The following is a 19,989-nucleotide window of genomic DNA, read 5'->3' on the forward strand; positions in this document are numbered from 1 at the left end:
AGGGCCGCAGTTTGGACACCTAAGATACACATATTTAAAAGGGGCACTTCACTTATTTTATTTTATTATTTTTTATTTTTTTTAAATCAACTGGTTCCAGAAAGTTAAACAGATTAGTAAATTACTTCTATAAAAAAAATCTTATTCCTTCCAGTACTTATCAGCTGCTATATATGCTCCACAGGAAGTTCTTTTCTTTTTTTAATTTCCTTCCTGTCTGAACACAGTGCTCTCTGCTGACACCTCTGTCCATTTTAGGAACTGCCCAGAGCAGGATATGTTTGCTATGGGGATTTTCTCCTACTCTGGACAGTTCCTAAAATGGACAGAGGTGTCAGCAGAGAGCACTGTGGTCAGACAGAAAGGAAATTCAAAAAGAAAAGAATCTCCTGTGGAGCAAATAGCTGCTGATAAGTACTGGAAGGATTAAGATTTTTTAATAGAAGTAATTTACAAATCTGTTTAACTTTCTGGCACCAGTTGATTAAAAAAAAAAAAAAAAAAAAAAAAAAAGTTTTCCACTGGAGTTCCCCTTTAATGAATGTGACTATTAGACATTCCATCATGGTTTTACCTAGTAAGCAAAAAATATCTAGTACTTTGCATTACATTATCATGCCTGACATCTTTCTGACCCATCCTTCACTTAAAGGGGTACTCTGGTGAAAAACGTATTTATTTTTTTCTTATTATTTATTTTTAAATCAACTGGTGCCAGAAAGTTAAACATATTTGTAAATTGCTTCTATTAAAAAAATCTTAATCCTTCCTGTACTTATTAGCTGCTGAATACTACAGTGGAAATTATTTTCCGTTTGAAACACAGAGCTCTCTGCTGACATCACAAGCACAGTGCTCTCTGCTGACATCTCTGTCCATTTTAGGAACTGTCCAGAGTAAAAGGCAATCCCCCATAGCAAACATATGCTGTTCTGGACAGTTCCTAAAATAGACAGAGATGTCAGCAGAGAGCACTGTGGTCATGATGTCAGCAGAGAGCTCTTTGTTTCAAAAAGAAAATAATTTCCGCTGTAGTATTCAGCAGCTAATAAGTACAGGAAGGATAAGTACAGTTGAATAAAAAATAAAAAAAAATAAAAAGTTTTTCACCAGAGTACCCCTTTAAGTGAAGGATGGGTCAGAAAGATGTCAGGCATGATAAAGTAATGCAAAGTACTAGTTTTTACGAAGTTTTTCACCGGAGTACCCCTTTAAATTGACCTCACAAAGGTTACGTATGCCCTAGGAAATTTAGAATGGACTTTATTTTGGTGCATCCAATTTAAGTAGCATTAAATTTAGGCCCTGCTGCTTCTATTACCCATAGCGTCCCCATTATAGACCCGGTCATTCACTTGACAATGGTGACATTGGCTGCTTTGCTGGGTGTAGACTAGTGTTTCCTGACCAAAGTGCCTTCAGCTGTGGCAAAACTACAGCTCCCAGCATGCCCACACAGCTTTTGGCTGTCCGGGCATGCTGGAAGTTGTAGTTCTGCAACAGGTAGCAGCACCCTGGTTGGGAAACACTGATGTAGACAATGGAACCTTCTCAACCATAGAGAGAGAACTATATTTCCAGAACTTAAACGTGTATGCAAATTAAAGGGGTACTCCGCTGCTCACTGCTTGAAACAAACTGTTACGAATGCTGGAGCCGGCGCCGGGAGCTCGTGATGTCACGCCCCCTCCCGGGACGTGACATCATGAGGGGGCGGGGCTATGGCGTCACTAACTGCCGGCTCCAGCGTTCCAAACGCTGAGCAGCGGAGTACCCCTTTAAGGATGCAGAACCAATGACACGCACCAAAAGGGTCTGCTCTGTCCCCTGTATCGCACAGCGCACTATAGGCAAATCTGATTGGCCGAGAAAGCTCAGGTACCTAAATTGGCATATTGCATGGTGAGGTCCTTGCTGAGTCACCTCTGCAGATTACCATAAATACCCTTTAAAGGGGTTAACCAGGAAAAAATCAACTGGCTCCAGAAAGTTAAACAGATTTGTAAATTATTTCTATTTAAAAATCTTAATCCTTTCAGTACTTATGAGCTTCTGAAGTTAAGGTTGTTCTTTTCTGTCTAAGTGCTCTCTGATGACACCTGTCTCGGGAACCGCCCAGTTTAGAAGAGGTTTGCTATGGGGATTTGCTTCTAAACTGGGCGTTTCCCGAGACAGGTGTCATCAGAGAGGACTTAGACAGAAAAGAACAACCTTAACTTCAGAAGCTCATAAGTACTGAAAGGATTAAGATTTTTTAATAGAAGTAATTTACAAATCTGTTTAACTTTCTGGAGCCAGTTGATATATATATATATATAAGTTTTTTCCTGGATAACCCCTTTAATACCTAATAGCTATCCACCTGCAATTTGTTCACCCATTTTTAATTGATTTTTTTTTTTTTTTTTTTTATCATTTACTTAGCTTTCTGTTACATTAACCTGTACCTTGTACCCTCCCATTCTGTTCTTCTTTTTTTTTTTTCCTTCTTTGTGGTTTGTCTGCTCCGCCATGTAGTAACCGTGCAGGTTTTGATGGCATCGCAACTGCATGACGGCTGTAAGGACGGGGCCGAATCTCTAGAGCATCTCTCCCAGCCGCAAGACTTTACTCCCGAATGTGGACAATTGTCGCTCTCCTCCTCCCCCAGGAATTTCTCCTTGCCACTGACTAAAAGTCCCAGCCTAACCAATATGCCCCTGTCCAGGTCACCTAGCTCCAAAAGCGCCAGGTCCCCCAGCAGCTACTTCCAGCTTTGCTATTAATCCTTCTTCTTTTGTGCATTGCAGGATTTCAGCTTCATTTGTCAGATAGGACATTTGTGTTGTATATTTTTATTATTTTTTTTATATATATTTTTTTTGATATTTAGTTTTTTGTTTTTGTTTTTATTTTATAGAAAAGTCCTTTGGCTACTGGATTACAACTCCCATTGTACGTTCCCAATATGGCTATAAGTTCTGAAAAAGAAGTTGGATGTGCATTGGAAGATGCATAGCAGTCACTGGTTTATTTGCTGTCACCCTCCAACCCCAATCATTTCCTAGTAGTCCCGGGCTTGCTGGGAGTTGTAGTTTTGCAACAGCTGGAGGCACCCTGGTTTGAAAACACGTGTAGATGATTATCCCTAACCTGTGGCTCTCCGGCTATTGCAATACTACCAATGCCCAGACAGTTGAAGTTGTAGTTTAGCAACAGCTGTAGGCACACTGGTTTGGAAACACTATCCTAAAGTAGAAATTACATTCAATCGGGAGGGGGGATGGGGGTGTGCAGCTAACATCCCATCCAAGTCCCATGACGTACTATGTCCTACTGACCACCTGCTATATGGAATTACATAGCATCACTGCTTTTTAGCAATAGCCAAGTGATGTCATACCTAAATATATCATCTCTTCTCAATCATTCTTAAAGGGGTACTCCTCTGTAAACATCTTAGGATTGGGGATAAGATGTTAGATCATGGGGGCCCCCCGCTGGGATCTCCAAGCTGGCAGCGGCGTTGTCCGGAACTTCCGCGTTCGAGACATCACCCCACGTCCCCTCCATTCAGGTCTATGGGAGGGGGCGTGACTGCTAGTACATATCTGTCACGCCTCCTCCCATAGAGGTGAATGGAGGGGGCGTGGCGGCCGGAATCGCCAGTCATCGGGCACAGAGCAGAGTTTGCTCTGTGCAACGATTGACTGTGGAGATCGTGGGGTCCCCAGCGGCGGGCCCCCCACTATCTAACATCTTATCTTATACTTTTCATAGGGGATAAGATGTTTACAGCGGAGTACCCCTTTAATGCACTAAGTGGTCATTGATCTCCTATTAGGTTACACAACCATCCCTGAATAGACAACGTGTTTATTGCTAAAGTATTCATACCTTTTTTTTTTTCTTTTTTTGTACATAAAATACCTTTGCAAAGGGCAAAAGTCTTTTTAGATTATGCAATGTTCCCTAGGATGCAAAAAATGCAAAAAAAAATAAAATATAAAAAGATGTAAAGCAGCTGCTTCCTCGGGTCTCAGCGGTTACCTCGGCCCATTTTCTTTATTGGAGTTGTAGTCCAGGAGTCCACGTAATAATTTGTTGCCTTGTTGTTTTATAACTTTTATATATATATATTTTTTTTGTATTTGTACTAATGTCCCTCTTTGTAGGTTATTGATCAGTGACCCTGTATGTGCATGTTCTTACTAATCCTATTAAAGAATTTACTAAACTTACTTTACTGGTCTTGCGTTTTCTTTTCTTCCTACTGTTGACAAAACAATTTTTGCTTTTTAACCAGATTTTATTAAAAAAAAAATTTATACATTTATTTTTTATTTCTTTACAGAATTAATTGGTGCATTCACAGTTTTGTGGATAACGTAATTTCCATTATTTATTTCTTATGTTTTTTTTTTTTTTCTTTCCCCCCAGAGGAAGGTTATGTCAAGATGTTTCTGCGAGGACGTCCGGTGACAATGCACTTGCCCAAAGACCAAGTGGAGTCGTATAATTTGGAAGCGAAAGTGGAACTTCCTGCCAAGAGACTGAAACTGGAATGGGTGTATCCTTTTTTTTTTTTATTTTTTTTTTTTTTATTCAACGTGTTTACCGAGCGCATTCACACTTTGCCTAATTGATTCAATGTGTCAGGAGGTATTTCTCGGGTCAGTGCATTTAGTGAGTTATTAAGCAATGAGCATCATGTTGGTAGACGCGAGATGCCTGGAGCATAGACCTTAGTATTTCGGGGTCACTTACTTGTTTGCTGGGTTACATCTTGCGATCTGATGATTAGTGGCAGACTGTGCATTATAGAAAAAAATAGTTGCAAATTCCTGTTACCTCCATCTGTTTCACAATTTAGGTCAGGGCATCCAGGTGGCCACACCTATGCAGAAAATGGGCACTATTCCTTCCTTTGAGGGCTTATATGTCCATAGACCCCTCTGCTTTCCATCTCATCCCGTATCCGGCAATTTCGTGAATTGTGACCCCCAGTTCTTTCATATGTATTGCCCACTTGAAGAATAAAATTCTAAAAAGGACCGCACTCCCGTTATCACTTGTTGTGGGTGCCTTCTGGCAAAAACCCGGGTCAGGGGTCGACCATCAAGACAGAAAACAAAAAAATCCAGCAGCACTCCAAGGGATATGATGAATTAGTGTTTGGCTTTATTCATCAAATAGTGCAGCGACGTTTCGGCTGCCTCACGCAGCCATTGATAATGGCTGCGTGAGGCAGCTGAAATGTCGCTGCACTCTTTGATGATAAAAGCCTAGACACTAATTCATCATATTCTTTGGAGTGCTGCTGGAGTTTTCGGTGCACTTGAAGAATAGCCATACATTTTTGTACAACTAATTCAGGGGTCCCTGTTCTCAAAACAGGTGGAGGTCCTAGCTGTTGCATCCCTCTTGGATCAATGTTTTCCAACCAGTGTGACTCCAGCTGTTGCAAAACTACAACTCCCAGTATGCCCGGACAGCCAAAGGCTGTCCGGGCATGCTGGGAGTTGTAGTTTTGCAACAGCTGGTTGTTCATTCCTTCAGAAACACTAGATTAGATAATTATGGCCAGTCTTAAAGGGGTACTCCGATGGAAAACATTCTTTTTAAATCAACTGGTGTCAGAAAGTAAAACAGATTTGTAAATGACTTCTATAAAAAAAAAAAATCTTTACCCTTCCAGTACTTTTTAGCAGCTGTATACTACAGAGGAAATTATTTTCTTTTTGAATTTCTTTTTTGTCTTGTCCACAGTGCTCTCTGCTGACACCTGATGCCCGTATCGGGAACTGTCCAGAGCAGGAGAAAATCCCCATAGCAAACCTATGCTGCTCTGGACAGTTCCTGACACGGACAGAGGTGTCAGCAGAGAGCACTGTGGACAAGACAAAAAAAAATTCAAAAAGAAAATAATTTCCTCTGTAGCATACAGCTGATAAAAAGTACTGGAAGGGTAAAGATTTTTTAATAGAAGTCGTTTACAAATCTGTTTAACTTTCTGGCACCATTTTATATATATAAAAAAAAATGTTTTCCACCAGAGTACCCCTTTAATGATATTCTATAACACTTTGTAGCAGAATATCTCTTTGATCTATAACATAATGTTACTACTTCAGTATTGTAGTATCTGTTTATGATCATCAGAACAAGCAGGCAAAGGCCTGGTTTACATATACTATGTCTGACAATCCAAAGCTGGATATGTTACACCCAACGCTCCATAGACTGAAGTGGCGCACAACCCTGGACCGAAATTTAGAAAAAAAAAAGTGTGCATGCAATGTTCTCTAATCCAGCATATCCACCCCAGGGGGGTAACTGACCCTAGATAGATGTGGACCCATCCTAACTTTGTCTTTACAGTCTCAATACACACAAACTAGATGATTTTCCCTTTTCCTAGGTTACACACGGCATATCCTTTTCTGTTGTCCCTTCCTTTACTTGTATCCTAGCTATGGCTACCGAGGTCGAGACTGTCGCACTAATCTGTACCTTCTGCCAACCGGAGAGACGGTGTACTTCATAGCGTCCGTCGTGGTGTTATATAACGTAGAAGAACAGCTGCAAAGACATTACACAGGTCACAATGATGACGTCAAGTGGTGAGTCACAAAATGTCCCATCGGACGCCTTATCTATGCTCCCCTTAGATCTCTGTATCAGAGAAGGTAGAATAGGGAGCTACCATGGAACATTATGTGTGAGATTTAAAGTTTTGTTCATAGTGGTCACTATTAATAAACCTATGGACGTTTGCTCCGCCCCGACATAAGTGGTACCCATTGTTTTCAGGGTAGAGCATGGATATTATAGACACAGATATATGGTATGTTGGAACCTCTTAAAGGGGGCACTCTGCTGCTCAGCGTTAGGAACAAACTGTTCCGAACGTTGGAGCCGGCGCTGGGAGCTTGTGACGTCATAGCCCCGCCCCCTATGGCTTACCCCTTTAAAGGAATACTCTGGTGCAGAGTATTCCTGCTCCGTCCTGCCCGGGCTGCAAAAAAAATGAACAATCTCTCACCTTCCTGGGTTCCCGCGGAGCGCCACTACAGCTGATCGGTCCTCCGGTCCATCCTCTTCATACTTCCGTGTGTAACGAAGCGTCACATGGCGCTCAGCCTATCACCGGCGTCCGCGATGTTCTGCCTCGGCTGGTGATAGGCTGAGTGCCATGTGACGCTTCGTTACACACAGAAGTATGAAGAGGATGGACCGGAGGACCGATCAGCTGTAGTGGCGCTCCGCGGGAACCCAGGAAGGTGAGAGATGGTTCATTTACATTTTTTTTTGCAGGATGGAGCAGGAATTCTCTGCACCAGAGTACTCCTTTAATGTCCCCAGCTGACAGAATGGATTTTTCCGGTTCAATACTTTTAAAGAGGACCTGTGGCGGAATCAGAAATAGCTATTTTTTTTAGCATGTGCAAATAGGTTAGAGGGCTGATCACATACCAAAAAAGAAATTCAAGAAGAAAATAATTTCCTCTGTAGCATACAGCTGCTAAAAAGTACTGGAAGGGTAAAGACTTTCTAATAGAAGTAATTTACAAATCTGTTTAACTTTCTGGCACCAGTTGATTTAAAAAAAAAAAAACCTTTGATTGTGGCCGCAGGGTATTGATGTTCTTGGTTTGGGGACACTTGATACCGTTGTGATGCTAACACAGTATTCTCATCATAGCAGATGCTTGTTAGGCAGCGAGTCTTCCTATACCCCCTCCCTCCAAGACCCATGTAAATTTTATCGTCTCTTAGAAGTGTCCATTAATTATTAAGCATCTTTTTTTTTTCTTTATCTTGCAGCCTTGCCGTCCATCCTGACAAAATTACCATAGCAACCGGCCAAGTTGCAGGTACATCTAAGGATGGAAAAGTAAGTGATCCATTCCTGCTGCTGGAGTCCAGAATAAGATCAAGACTCTTATATTGAGACAGTCATCGTGGTCCTTGCAGAAAAAAACAGTGGTCTTCAAACTGTGGACCTCCAGCAGTTGCAAAACTACAACTCTCAGCATGTTCAGACAGCAAATGGCTGTCTGGGAATGCTGAGAGTTGTAGTTCTGCAATATCTGAAGGTCCTCCGTTTGTAGACCACTGCAGTAAAGTGAACGATGAGGATGATTTTTCTAGGAAAATTCATTATTTTGACACTTTTTGGGGTTTACGCACATGAGATCATTGCGCTCCATATAGCTACACATAAAAGTCTAAGAGACCGTATAGTATCTTTGCTACACGTTTGCAAATTTGCTATGAATTGACATCTACGGTTTTCTTGGAAACCCTACGTACTCTGATCCTGAAGCTATATTTCTACCCCAAAATATGTTAGTAAGGACTATGGCTGCAGGATCGATCAGACTACGCAGGGTTTATTTGCAGTCTGTTACCATGGAGACACATAGGTCACTGTAGACACAAAATTGGTTGCAAAAGTGGACATTCCCTTTAAAGGAGTACTCCGGCCCTAAGACCTCTTATCCCCTATCCAAAGGATAGGGGATAAGATGTCTGACCGCGGGGGTCCCGCCGCTGGGGACCCCCTCAATCTTGCATTCGGCACCAACCTCTTTGAGCTGCACGCCTCGCTGCAAGCTCACAAACTTCCGGGTGCAGACCACGGGGCCGGAGTATCGTGACCTCATGCCCCGCCCCCGCTATGGAAGTCATGCCCCGCCCCCTCCCATAGTCTTGCATAGCAGGGGCGGGGCGTGACATCACACGGGGGGGCGGAGTTGTGACGTCACGATACTCCGGCTCGTGGTCGGCACCCGGCAGTTTGTGAGCTGTCAGCGCGGCGTGCAGCTCAAAGAGGTGGGTGCCGAATGCAAGATTGTGGGGGACCCCTGCGGTCAGACATCTTATCCCCTATCCTTTTGGATAGGGGATAAGATGTCTTAGGGCCGGAGTACCCCTGTAACTAATTTTAATCCTTGTTAAATATAATCGGATCGCTAAATTATAACCCGGTCTGACCATGGAGAGCGTGAGCGGTTTGTTTGTATTAAAAAATATATACATTTATTGTAATCGTCTTGACATCATGGCAGACAGTACATAAAACAAGAAATCTTCCTGTAAAGGCCGTCCTTAACATACGTAAGTAAATAATGTAGGAGGGTTATGTAGGCATGTCCATAAATCTTGTCTCACCAGCTGGGATTTCTTCCGAAGTACTTCATCCAGCATGGTGGATCCATCTTGAAATGTCCTTTTTAAGATGACCGCCTCTGTTAGCTTCCTCTGTCATCCTCCTTGTGCTGGAGGGCTGTACAGGACTTCCTCGAGACCTTCTTCCATTCCTTCATCTATCCACCTTCCTCTCTCTGGAGCCACTTCTGCTCAAATGATGGGTGTGTCCTTTATAAATGTGGGCATGTTTATGCTAATCATGTGTCTACTATCCATAAACATACAAATAAAGTTTATTAAAAGTATATATATCTCTCCTATTGGGTTGGGTGAATATATATTTAACTTGTGGTTGTATACATTGTCATGTCTATATTGTTATCTGATTGGACACTACTAGCTCTACAAATATGGTACTTCTCTGAAGTCTCGACATGACTATTCTCCTGCTACATGTATACTGAAATGGTATATAGCAGTGGTCTTCAACCTGCGGACCTCCAGATGTTGCAAAACTACAACTCCCAGCATGCCCGGACAGCCTTCGGCTGTCCGGGCATGCTGGGAGTTGTAGTTTTGCAACATCTGGAGGTCCGCAGGTTGGAAACCACTGGTATATAGTGTGTCATGTTGTCTATCTATACACATGATATCCTTTTGAGAACTGGTGAGCACGTGGCATGTACTTAAAGGGGTTCTCCAGGAAAATTATTTTTTATATATATCAACTGGCTCCAGAAAGTTAAACAGATTTGTAAATTACTTCTATTAAAAAAAAATATATCTTAATCCTTTCAGTACTTATGAGCTGCTGAAGTTGAGTTGTTCTTTTCTGTCTAAGTGCTCTCTGATGACACCTGTCTTGGGAACTGTCCAGAGTAGAAGCAAATCCCCATAGCAAACCTCTTCTACTCTGTGCAGTTCCCGAGACAAGCAGAGATGTCAGCAGAGAGCACTGTTGCCAGACAGAATAGAACAACTCAACTTCAGCAGCTGATAATTATTGGAAGGATTAATATTTTTTTTAATAGAAGTAATTTACAAATGTGTTTAACTTTCTGGAGCCAGTAGATAGATAGATATATATTTATATATATATAATATACCATTTTTTTCCTGGAATGCCCCTTTAATAACCTTGGTTATTATGTGATATTGATAAAGGACATACTTTTTATCACTCCTGTTGTGATATATTTTACTCATACTCTGTCTGGCTAGACTATATGCAAACGTAACAAACCCTCAGCTGTGAGAAGCATCAGAGCCAGATGAGTTTTATTACCAGAATGTTTCCATTCAGTTTTGGCAAGCAGAGATCTTAGAAATGATGAGGAATATACATATACATAATATTGGAAACCCCTCTTTACTGTATTAATGCAAAGTAAAAGAATATAAATATACGGTTTCCTATCTGCCGAAACCAAATGTATGCGATCAGCTAATCTGCTGCGTTCCTGTTTTACAGCAATTGCCGCCACATGTCCGTGTTTGGGATTCCGTGACGCTTAACACATTGCACGTCATCGGCATGGGCTTCTTCGATCGCGCCGTCACATGTGTTGCCTTCTCTAAATCTGTAAGTAACAGAAAATACTTCTCGTTCGTTGAAAATAATTTTGTCAGCGGTTATGTTTATGCAGTAATTGAGGCCTAAAGGTTATGTAACCGCGACAATCAGTGACTGTGATCTTTGTGCCCATGGTAGTAAAATAGTACAAGTAGTAGTAAAATGATTGTGTCTATCAGAATACTTAAAGGGAGAGGAAAAAAGAAAGAGGGAAATTGCGCCCCTAGTGAAGAACGTTTAAAAATTGAGTTTACACGTATTCAAGGTTAAACTCACCGTAGGGCGTTGCGCTCAGGGCACAACACCTAAAAAGCGTGGTATGGTAACAATACCCAGGTCCGCAGCCTCAGTCCTCTGGTAGCAGGCACGCTGTCCCAGTGTAACGTAATAGCAGGTATTGGAAGAAAATGTGGACGAATTTTGGCGCTGGAACTCTGGATATTAAGAAAATCAGGAACACATCCGCATTCCTTTCAAAGGCTTTATTGTGAATACATAAGCTACGCGTTTCTGGTCCGAACCGGACCCTTCGTCAGGCAAGGTAACCTTTCTTAATATCCAGAGTTCCAGCGCCAAAAATTCGTCCACATTTTCTTCCAATACCTGCTAGAATACTTAAAGGGGTACTCTGGTGGAAAACAATTTTTTTTTTCAAATAAACTGGTGCCAAAAAGTTAAACAGATTTGTAAATTACTAATATAATACTATATAAAAATCTTAACCCTCCCAGGACTTATCAGCTGCTGTATGCTACACAGGAAGTTGTGTAGTTCTTATCAATCTGACCACAGTGCTCTCTGCTACCACCTCTGTCAGGAACTGTCCAGAGCAGGATAGGTTTGCTATAGGGACTTGTTCCTGCTCTGGACAGTTACTGACATAGACAGAGGTGGCAGCAGAGAGCACAGTGGTCAGACTGGAAAGAACTACACAACTTCCTCTGTATTATACAACAGCTGATAAGTACTGGAAGGATTAAGATTTTTATATAGAAGTAATTTACAAATTTGTTTATCTTTCTGGCACCAGTTGATTTAAAAAAATTGTTTTCCATTGGAGTATCCCTTTTAAGGAGTGTTCCGGGCAAAAACATTTTATCCCCTATCCACAGGATAGGGGAGAAGATTTCTGATCGTGGACGGCCCGCTGCTGGGACCCCCTGCGATCTCTCTGCAGCACCCGCATTCTATGCGAGTACTGCGTCTCTAGTTTGGGAAACTTCCGGGACTGGGGACATGACGTCACACCACGCCCCCTCCATTCATGTCTATTGCTGGGGAGGCGACGTCCCGTGCGCAGTCCCGGAAACCCGGAGGTATCCCAAACTAGAGACGCAGTCCCCGCATAGAATGCGGGTGCTGCAGGGAGATCACGGGGGGGGGGTCCCAGCAGCGGCCCCCCGCGATCAGACATCTTATCCCCATGATTACATACTTTTCTATTATTGTTGCTCTTAAAAAAAAAAAAAATTAAAAAAAAAAAATTTGCTAACTTTTTAAACAAATTAGTATGTTTAAAATTCTTCTAATTTGACGACCAATAACTTTCATTTTTCCGTATAAGTGGTGGTATGAGGGCTCATTTTTTGCGCCATGATCTGTAATTTTTATTGATACCACATTTGTGCATATAAAACTTTTTTATTTTTTTTAGAAATTTTTTTTTCAATAAAATGTGACAAAAAAGCTGCAATCTTGCACATATTTTTTTTTTTATGTTCACGCCTTTCACCGTATGGGATCAATAACATTATATTTTAATAGTTCGGACATTTACGCACGCGGCGATACCAAATATGTGCACTAATTAAATTATTTTTTTTTTTTTTACACTTGGGGGGGAAAAAAGGACATTTTACATTTTTATTGGGGGAGGGTATTTTTCAAATTTTTTCGACTTTTTTTTATTACTTTTATTTTTAGACTTTAATAGTCCCCATAGGGGACTATTTATAGCAATCATATGGTTGCTAATACTGTTCAGTGCTATGCATAGGGCATAGCACTGATCAGTGTTATCGGTCATCTTCTGCTCTGGTCTGCTCGATCTCACCAGCCGCGCATGATCCGAGCATCCCTCCGATGCTCGCGGTCATGTACAGGACGTAAATATACGCAGCTAAGTACCGCTGCACCAGGACGTAAATTTACCTTCCTTGGTCGTTAAGGGGTTAGAAGGGGATGTACGGCTTGTTTATGTGGGCCTTCAGGCATGTCGTCTGAGCCACCTAATAGGTGCTTTTAAAAAAAAGAGGCGAGCTAGTATATTTACAGCAAGCCTCAGGCCATGTTTTAGGACCCTAATCTTCTAGGCTCACCATACTGAGCTAACATTAATCACAATAACTCAAGATTTACCGTTCATTGGTTGTGATTCGGGTTTCACATCATTTTCTTCTTTGTTTAGAACGGAGGCGGAAACCTGTGTGCGGTCGATGACTCCAATGACCATGTGCTCTCGGTTTGGGACTGGCAGAAAGAAGAGAAACTGGCTGATGTTAAGGTAATGTTTTTACGACCGCTACCCCAAGTTCCATCTGTTTTTGGACCCGAGCTGCATGTGTTATCCTATGGTGAGGAAGGGGCACCCGAAATCACATGTATTTGCTGCATTGCACCCCTGCAAATTAGCTTTTGCCAAAAATCCAACAAATTTTGGGATCTCAGGCTGTAGCTACAACCTATCCGAGCATGCTGGGAGGGGTAAATTTGCAACAGCTGGAATGCCACAAGTTGTAGGCAGCAACCAAAAGTTATTTAACCTAAAGGAGTAAACCAGTTAAAGGGGTACTCCACTGCTCTGCGTTTTGATCAAACTATTCTGAACGCTGGAGCCGGCGCCGGAAGCTCGTGACATCATAGCCACGCCCCTTCATGATGTCACGCCTCGCCCCCGCAATGCAAGTCTATGGGAGGGGGCGTGACGGCTGTCACGCCCCCTCCTATAGACTTGCATTTAGGGGGCGGGATGTCATGTCATGAGAGGGCGGGGCTATGACATCACGAGCTCCCGGCTCCAGCGTTCGGAACAGTTTGTTCCAAACGCTGAGCAGCGGAGTACCCCTTTAAGGAAAATGTATCCCCTATCCACGAGCGCAGTACTGGTGTATCTTCAGCTCTCCTATAGAGATGAATGGAGGGAGTGTGTCGACCCCCGCTCCATGCACGAGGAGAGCCGGAGTGCTGTGCAGAAGATCGTGGGGGGTCCCAGCGTTCTGACCCCCCCGCAAACAGACACTTATCCCCTATCCTTTTGAATAGAGAATCAATTTTCCTAAACTCGAATACCCCATTAATGAGAAGTTGGACATGGTGATGGTGGGGGATATAACTCTCAAAGGGGTTTTCTATATATGTAGAAAGAACATGTTCACTTCTTTCCAAAAAACAGCACCACACCTGCCAACAGGTTGTGTGTGGTATTGCAGCTCAGCTTTATTCAATTCAATAGGGTTAAGCTAACCATACCTAACCCATGGACACATGTGGCGCTGCTTTTGGAAGATACTGACTGTTTTTTCCAATTCTGGACCATGTCTTTTTAACATAAAATTTCTCTTTTGTATTATGTGCCATAGTAAAATTGTCAGATTTGTTTGTTATTTTTACCTTATTTTTTTTTTTTTTCTGTCTTTAGTGCTCAAATGAAGCCGTGTTTGTGTCAGACTTCCATCCCACAGATACAAATATCATAGTCACATGTGGTAAATCTCATCTGTATTTCTGGACCTTGGAGGGAAATTCTCTGATCAAGAAACAAGGATTATTTGAGGTAATATTGGAATAATAGTATATTATTATTATTATTATTATTATCAACAGTTATTATTATTATTATTATCAACAATTATTATTAATAGTAGTAGTAGTAGTAGTTTTTGTTGTTGTTGTTGTTTGTTGTTAACAAAAATATTATTATTTGTTGTTGTTGTTGTTATCTTCCATTCATTGTAATTAACTCCTTCTTGGCACTTCTGTGCTGGGTGCCACTTTAAAGAAACATGAGGCATCCCAGCTTGTGGTCCCTAACCTATAACGTGATGATACTGTATCATTTTAGGGTGGGAAAACCCACTAATATCGAGTTTTACTGTAATATCTGTAATATTGATAATCTTATAAGTGTGTTTTTTTTTTTTTATTTATTTTTTTAAATGTTTTCGTTCCTTTTTTTTTCCTTTCCAGAAACAAGAAAAACCAAAGTTTGTTCTGTGCGTCACTTTTTCGGAAAATGGTGACACCATCACCGGAGATTCAAGTGGAAATCTCTTGGTTTGGGGAAAAGGTAAATGTTTTGTAGGCTCAAATATAATAGTGGTCTCCAAACTGCGACCCTCCAGATGTAGCAAAACTACGACTCCCAGAATTCCTGGACAGCCAACGGCTGTCCAGGCATGCTGGGAGTTGTAGTTTTGCAACATCTGGAGGACCGCAGTTTAGAGCCCAAAGAAATCTAACCTAGGGAAGCCATCCCTGGAACTACAAGGCAGGACATCCTTAAATTGAAAGGGCTGTCAGCCTATGGAACCCCCTCCCAATCTACTAACTAGTGTTAAGAGCCCCAGCAAAGAGTAGCTCCCTTTTTTAAAGGATCTGACTGGTCATTTCATTACACTTCAGTAACTTCTATGTAATGCTCCCTTGTGATCAGACAGACCCTCCACACTGTAAGGGAGGGGGATTAACCCCTTAATGACGCAGCCAATTTTCATACATGTGGTTTTATATTTTCCTTCTAGTCTTCGGAGAGCCATAACTCTTTCAATTGTCCATCTACAGGACCATATGAGGGTTTTTTATTTTTTTCGGGGGGGGGGGGGGGGGGGGTTTGCGGGACATTTTGACACCTTTTATTTTACCATAAAATAAATGGCAAAACCAAAAAAGATTATTTGTAGGGTGAAATTGCGAATTTTAGAAACTTTATTTTTTACCCAGTACTCTTTACGGTAAAAGTGGTTGAGGGCTCAATTTTGTGCTGTGAAAAATAAGAAAAATTCTGAGATTTGACAAAAAAATTGAAAATTTTTGACTTGTTTTGTGTTTACACATGTGGGATCAGGAATGTGATTATTTATTAGTTTGAACAATTACGCATACAGTGAAACTAAATGAGTAGATTTTTTTTTTTTTTTGTACTCACCGTAAAATCTCTTTCACGTAGCCTTCGTTGGGGGACACAGAGACCATGGGTATAATGCTGCTGTCCACTAGGAGGTGCTGACACTAGGCAAAAAAAGAGGTCTTCTCCTCCCAGCAGGATATACTAAGCTAATCAGTTGTGTCACAAAGCAGTAGGAGAAGCCAAACAACAAAGGAGATACGTCCGAAGGACATCAGAAAGGAACAAAAGTCACCGTAAATTGATGGGTGCTGTGTTACCCAATGAAGGCAACGAGAAAGAGATTTTACCATGAGTACAAAAATGTCTCCTCCTTTTCCCAATCTCCTCATTGGGGAACACAGAGACCATGGGACGTCCCAAAGCAGTCCCTGGGGTGGGAAAAACAACCGCCAGAGAAAGGCCAGCCCAGAGACTGAATGGATCTATCTTCAGAGGAATGTGGTCGAGACCCAGAGGAAACTGGAATCCAGAAACCAACCACCTGGAAGCCTCCACAAAACATGAGGGGAGAACTAGGGCCTGAAGTAGGAAACCTTCCAGAGACTGGGACCCGACCCTGATTAAATGCGATGAGAAATGGTCGCCCTGGAGGCCCGCTGGGCAAAACAAAGTCCTGATAGGAGAGCGGAATTGACTTCTGACAAAAAGACACAAGATTTAGGACCACCAAGGCCTGGGCAAATGTGGAAGAGAGTGATAAGAGAACCCAATTCAGAGATACATCCAAGCCAAGCAAACATGGCGAGGAGACACCCAACCACCATAAGAGAAACTGGCTGGAGATGCTCGAAGGGAAAACCCTGCAAGGATGCCAGCCTCAATGGCAGGAGCACGCTCAGCAAGAATGCCAGAAGGCGGAAACCAGAAGCCGCTAGAAAGTATGAAAAGAAATAACACAAGACCCATGCCCAGACTTGGGTGCAAGAACGAGCCAGCCAGGAAGAAGACTAGGACATGGACTACATTGCCGACCACTCGACCTAGAGGCCAAGGTACTGAAGCCACAGTCCCAAAACCACCCCAGAAACCGGGCTGAAAAGAAAACTCCGGGTACGCCGGAAGGTGGGGAAAAGTGCACAAAAGGAAGGACTGACTGTCTAGGAAGCGCATATTGGCCAGACAGGGGTAACCTGGATGACCTAAAGGCCCTCCGCCACATGGTCTGCACGACCCTAAAGAGAGGTGAAGGGATGCAAACCGGCGGGTGAGAAGGCAAGAGCTTTCCGGCAAAACCAGAGTTTCCTAGATCCAGAAATAAGTAGAGAGACCTCTGAGTCCCACACCAGTTGATATCGAGCAAACCCCAGTCGGAGTGAAACACCTCAGGCAACGTGTGCCCAGGCCAAGACTGGAGTCGGAGAGGTGGAAGGAGACCACCCTCTACGGGACTAGTGGAGAAAACTGGGGGGGAGATTGCGAAGCAGGAACTGCCCCAGCAGCGCCAACGAGCTCCTAAGGAAAGGCAACTAGAAGGTTAGGACAGAAACAGCTGTAACTATGCCAAATCCTGCAGCACTCCGGCGAAGGCTGATGACAGGGAGAAGAAGAATGAAAACCAAAGCCACAAACCATCCGATAATAGGAGGCCAAAGGACGACTGCTGAAAAGGCAGGAACCGCACAAGACCTGCATTACTCCCTCTAGGAAGGGGAAGCGGAAGGGTTGAAAGCAGACAGCTCACCAAGCTACTGCGCGTCTGGCAGCGGAAGGTAATAACTAGATGGCTGCACCAGCCGTAGCAGGGGTCATATAAGGCTAACAATACCTCCCTAAGAGAGGAGAAATGCACCACAGGCCACAGGAGAAATAGTAGGCAACCTACAACATGCGCCCTTATGCCGGGGGGGGGGTTGAACAATGACCGTATGAGTACTCAGACACCCTACAAGCTATTGTAGCAGGTCGCAAGATTACAAATACATGCTGCATAGAAGGGAGAAAGTGAAGAATGAAAACTAAATGTCTAGTTTAGTGCAGGTATGCCGCAAACCTGCTCCTCCAAAAGGGAGGGGCACCAGTGCGCTGGCTGTGAGGGCTACAGCAGATAACATGCGAATTACTGCCCATGGAAGGCCACAGATACTCCACATATGGAGGGGGCAAATGCCATCACTGACGAGCCCAATGTATCCACTGGACCCCCCATGTTAGTGGCAGGGCACCACAACCGCCGCTGCAGAGGCAATTATGGCATGGGCTTCTAGCCAGAACAGTGGCAGATAACTCTACAAACCAAAGGTACACCATCCATGGAGGCAGAAAAGTGGTCGCCGCCGCTGTAGAAGGTACATTGCATCTGCCGGGCAACTTCCAGTGGTAGCGGAGGACTGGAATCTCAGCCTCAATGCGGCAGACAGCGCACTTCACTGGATGATGTAGAGAGTCCGATGAACCCCTTCAGCAACACCCACAGGTTGAGTACCAGAACTCCAGCTGCGGGAGACATCACGATCTCCATGGGGCAGTAATGGGTCCATGCGACCTCTGTCTACCTACGCATATAGTGATGTACCGGAACTGTGGATGCAGCAGGCAACACTGTCCCCACAGGAGACACAGAGGGTCCATTGCACATCGGTCAACTCTCACTCACAGTGGAGTACCGGAGACCTCTTTCTCTCCATGGGTCCATGCTACATCAGTCTACTTACACGTATAGTGAGGTACCGGAGCTGCAGATGCGGCAGGCAACACGCTCCCCGCAGGAGACTTAGAGGGTCCATTGCACAACGGTCAACTCTCACGCACAGTGGAGTACCGGAACTGCAGCTGTGGGAGACAACATGCTCTCCATGGGCGTAGTAATGGGACCATGCTACATCGGTCTACCCACAGGTATAGTGAGGAACCAGAACTGCAGCCACGGATGCGGCAGGCATCACGCTCCTCGCAGAAGACATAGAGGGTCCATTGCACATTGGTCAACTCCACATGCAATAGAGTACCGGAACTGCAGCTGCCTGCGGCAGATGGCAGAGGGTCCATTGACATCACTAATCTGTGCACGTGTAAAAAAAAAATGTAAATAAAAAAAAAACAAAAAAAAAAAACAAAAAAAAAAACGGGAAGCAAACCAACAGGTTGCTGCGGAAAACGGACAAAGACTCTAAGCAGTTGCGCAGGAAAAAGGGGCTAGAAAGCACAGGGGCTACGAATGCAAATTGGTACAGTACGGAAGGTTATGTGCCACAAACACCCGGACCCAAGGCCGTGCACTACATACGTTGGAAGGGGACGGTATGGTGTGGTCACACTTCTGACCGATACAACCCCCTACGGCACGTCACTCGTGCTCAAGCTATGAGCCGAGGTGAATTAGAGCACTGCACCCGAAGGTGTGTAGGGTGATGGAAGCAAGCTTCGAAATCTGTCCCCCTCCTCAAAAATCTATTAAATATATGGTCCCCAGATAGAGGGCATATTCATATGGAACGCTTCACAAACCTGCATTATCCTAGCACAGGGGCCAGCTAATCTACTCTGTAGTGTTCTAAGATATGTTTATATTTATTTACTTATTTTGTATTTTTTGGTATATGTGCTGCCAAAGCAAGTACTTTAGGAAGTAAACTGACAAGAACAAATACTAAACTTGACTTGAGAACAGCCAAAAGGCAGAGGATCTGGGGGAAAGAGGACAGTGCTGTACCACTATCCAGCCACTGGAGGGCGCAGAGCGCCCATGGGAATCTTTTTTTTTTTTTTTTTTTTTTTTTTTTTTTTTTTTTTTTTATAAACACTGTGGCCCGCCAAGGGGAGGATGCGCATAAGGAACCATGCCCCTGGGAGATGCCTGCAGAACAGAAAGAGGGGAAGCCGGGGGCTAAAAAACAATACAATGATGGAGTGGCAGCTGCCGTCCCCGCCGCATGACCGGGTGCTGGCTGCGGCCGGCCGGGAGATGGCAGGCACCGTCTCCACTGAGGAATCGCCTGGCCACGTGGGACCGGAGGCCCGCCGCCCCCAAGTGCAGAGGGTCTCCAGTTAGTAAAGCAAAACCGCCCAACCGCGTTGGATTGGAGACCTGCTGCCCCAAGGAGACTAGCCCTGGGGCAGCATGGCAGAGAGTCTCTGGTCAGAATGTAAGAGTGACCGCAAAACATGTGCAGTGAAGGGGTGGGAGAACCTATGACCCCCCCCCCCCTATAGCCGACAA

At 43.6% G+C, this 19,989-nt stretch overlaps 1 protein-coding gene across 7 annotated transcripts in view; it reads left to right on the plus strand.

Annotated features, from left to right (window-relative positions):
* EML1 (EMAP like 1) overlaps nt 1–19,989 on the plus strand; it is a 99,740-nt gene that overhangs the window by 60,501 nt on the left and 19,250 nt on the right. For all 7 annotated transcript variants that reach the window (XM_056545203.1, XM_056545204.1, XM_056545205.1 and 4 more), the window contains 7 exons: nt 4,420–4,549; nt 6,453–6,602; nt 7,807–7,876; nt 10,607–10,717; nt 13,116–13,211; nt 14,346–14,480; nt 14,894–14,993. In XM_056545203.1, the coding sequence (XP_056401178.1) occupies nt 4,420–4,549; nt 6,453–6,602; nt 7,807–7,876; nt 10,607–10,717; nt 13,116–13,211; nt 14,346–14,480; nt 14,894–14,993 (792 nt within the window). The remainder of the gene's footprint in view (nt 1–4,419; nt 4,550–6,452; nt 6,603–7,806; nt 7,877–10,606; nt 10,718–13,115; nt 13,212–14,345; nt 14,481–14,893; nt 14,994–19,989) is intronic.

The sequence above is a fragment of the Hyla sarda genome, chromosome 11 (assembly GCF_029499605.1).
Source record: "Hyla sarda isolate aHylSar1 chromosome 11, aHylSar1.hap1, whole genome shotgun sequence".
NCBI lineage: Eukaryota > Metazoa > Chordata > Amphibia > Anura > Hylidae > Hyla > Hyla sarda.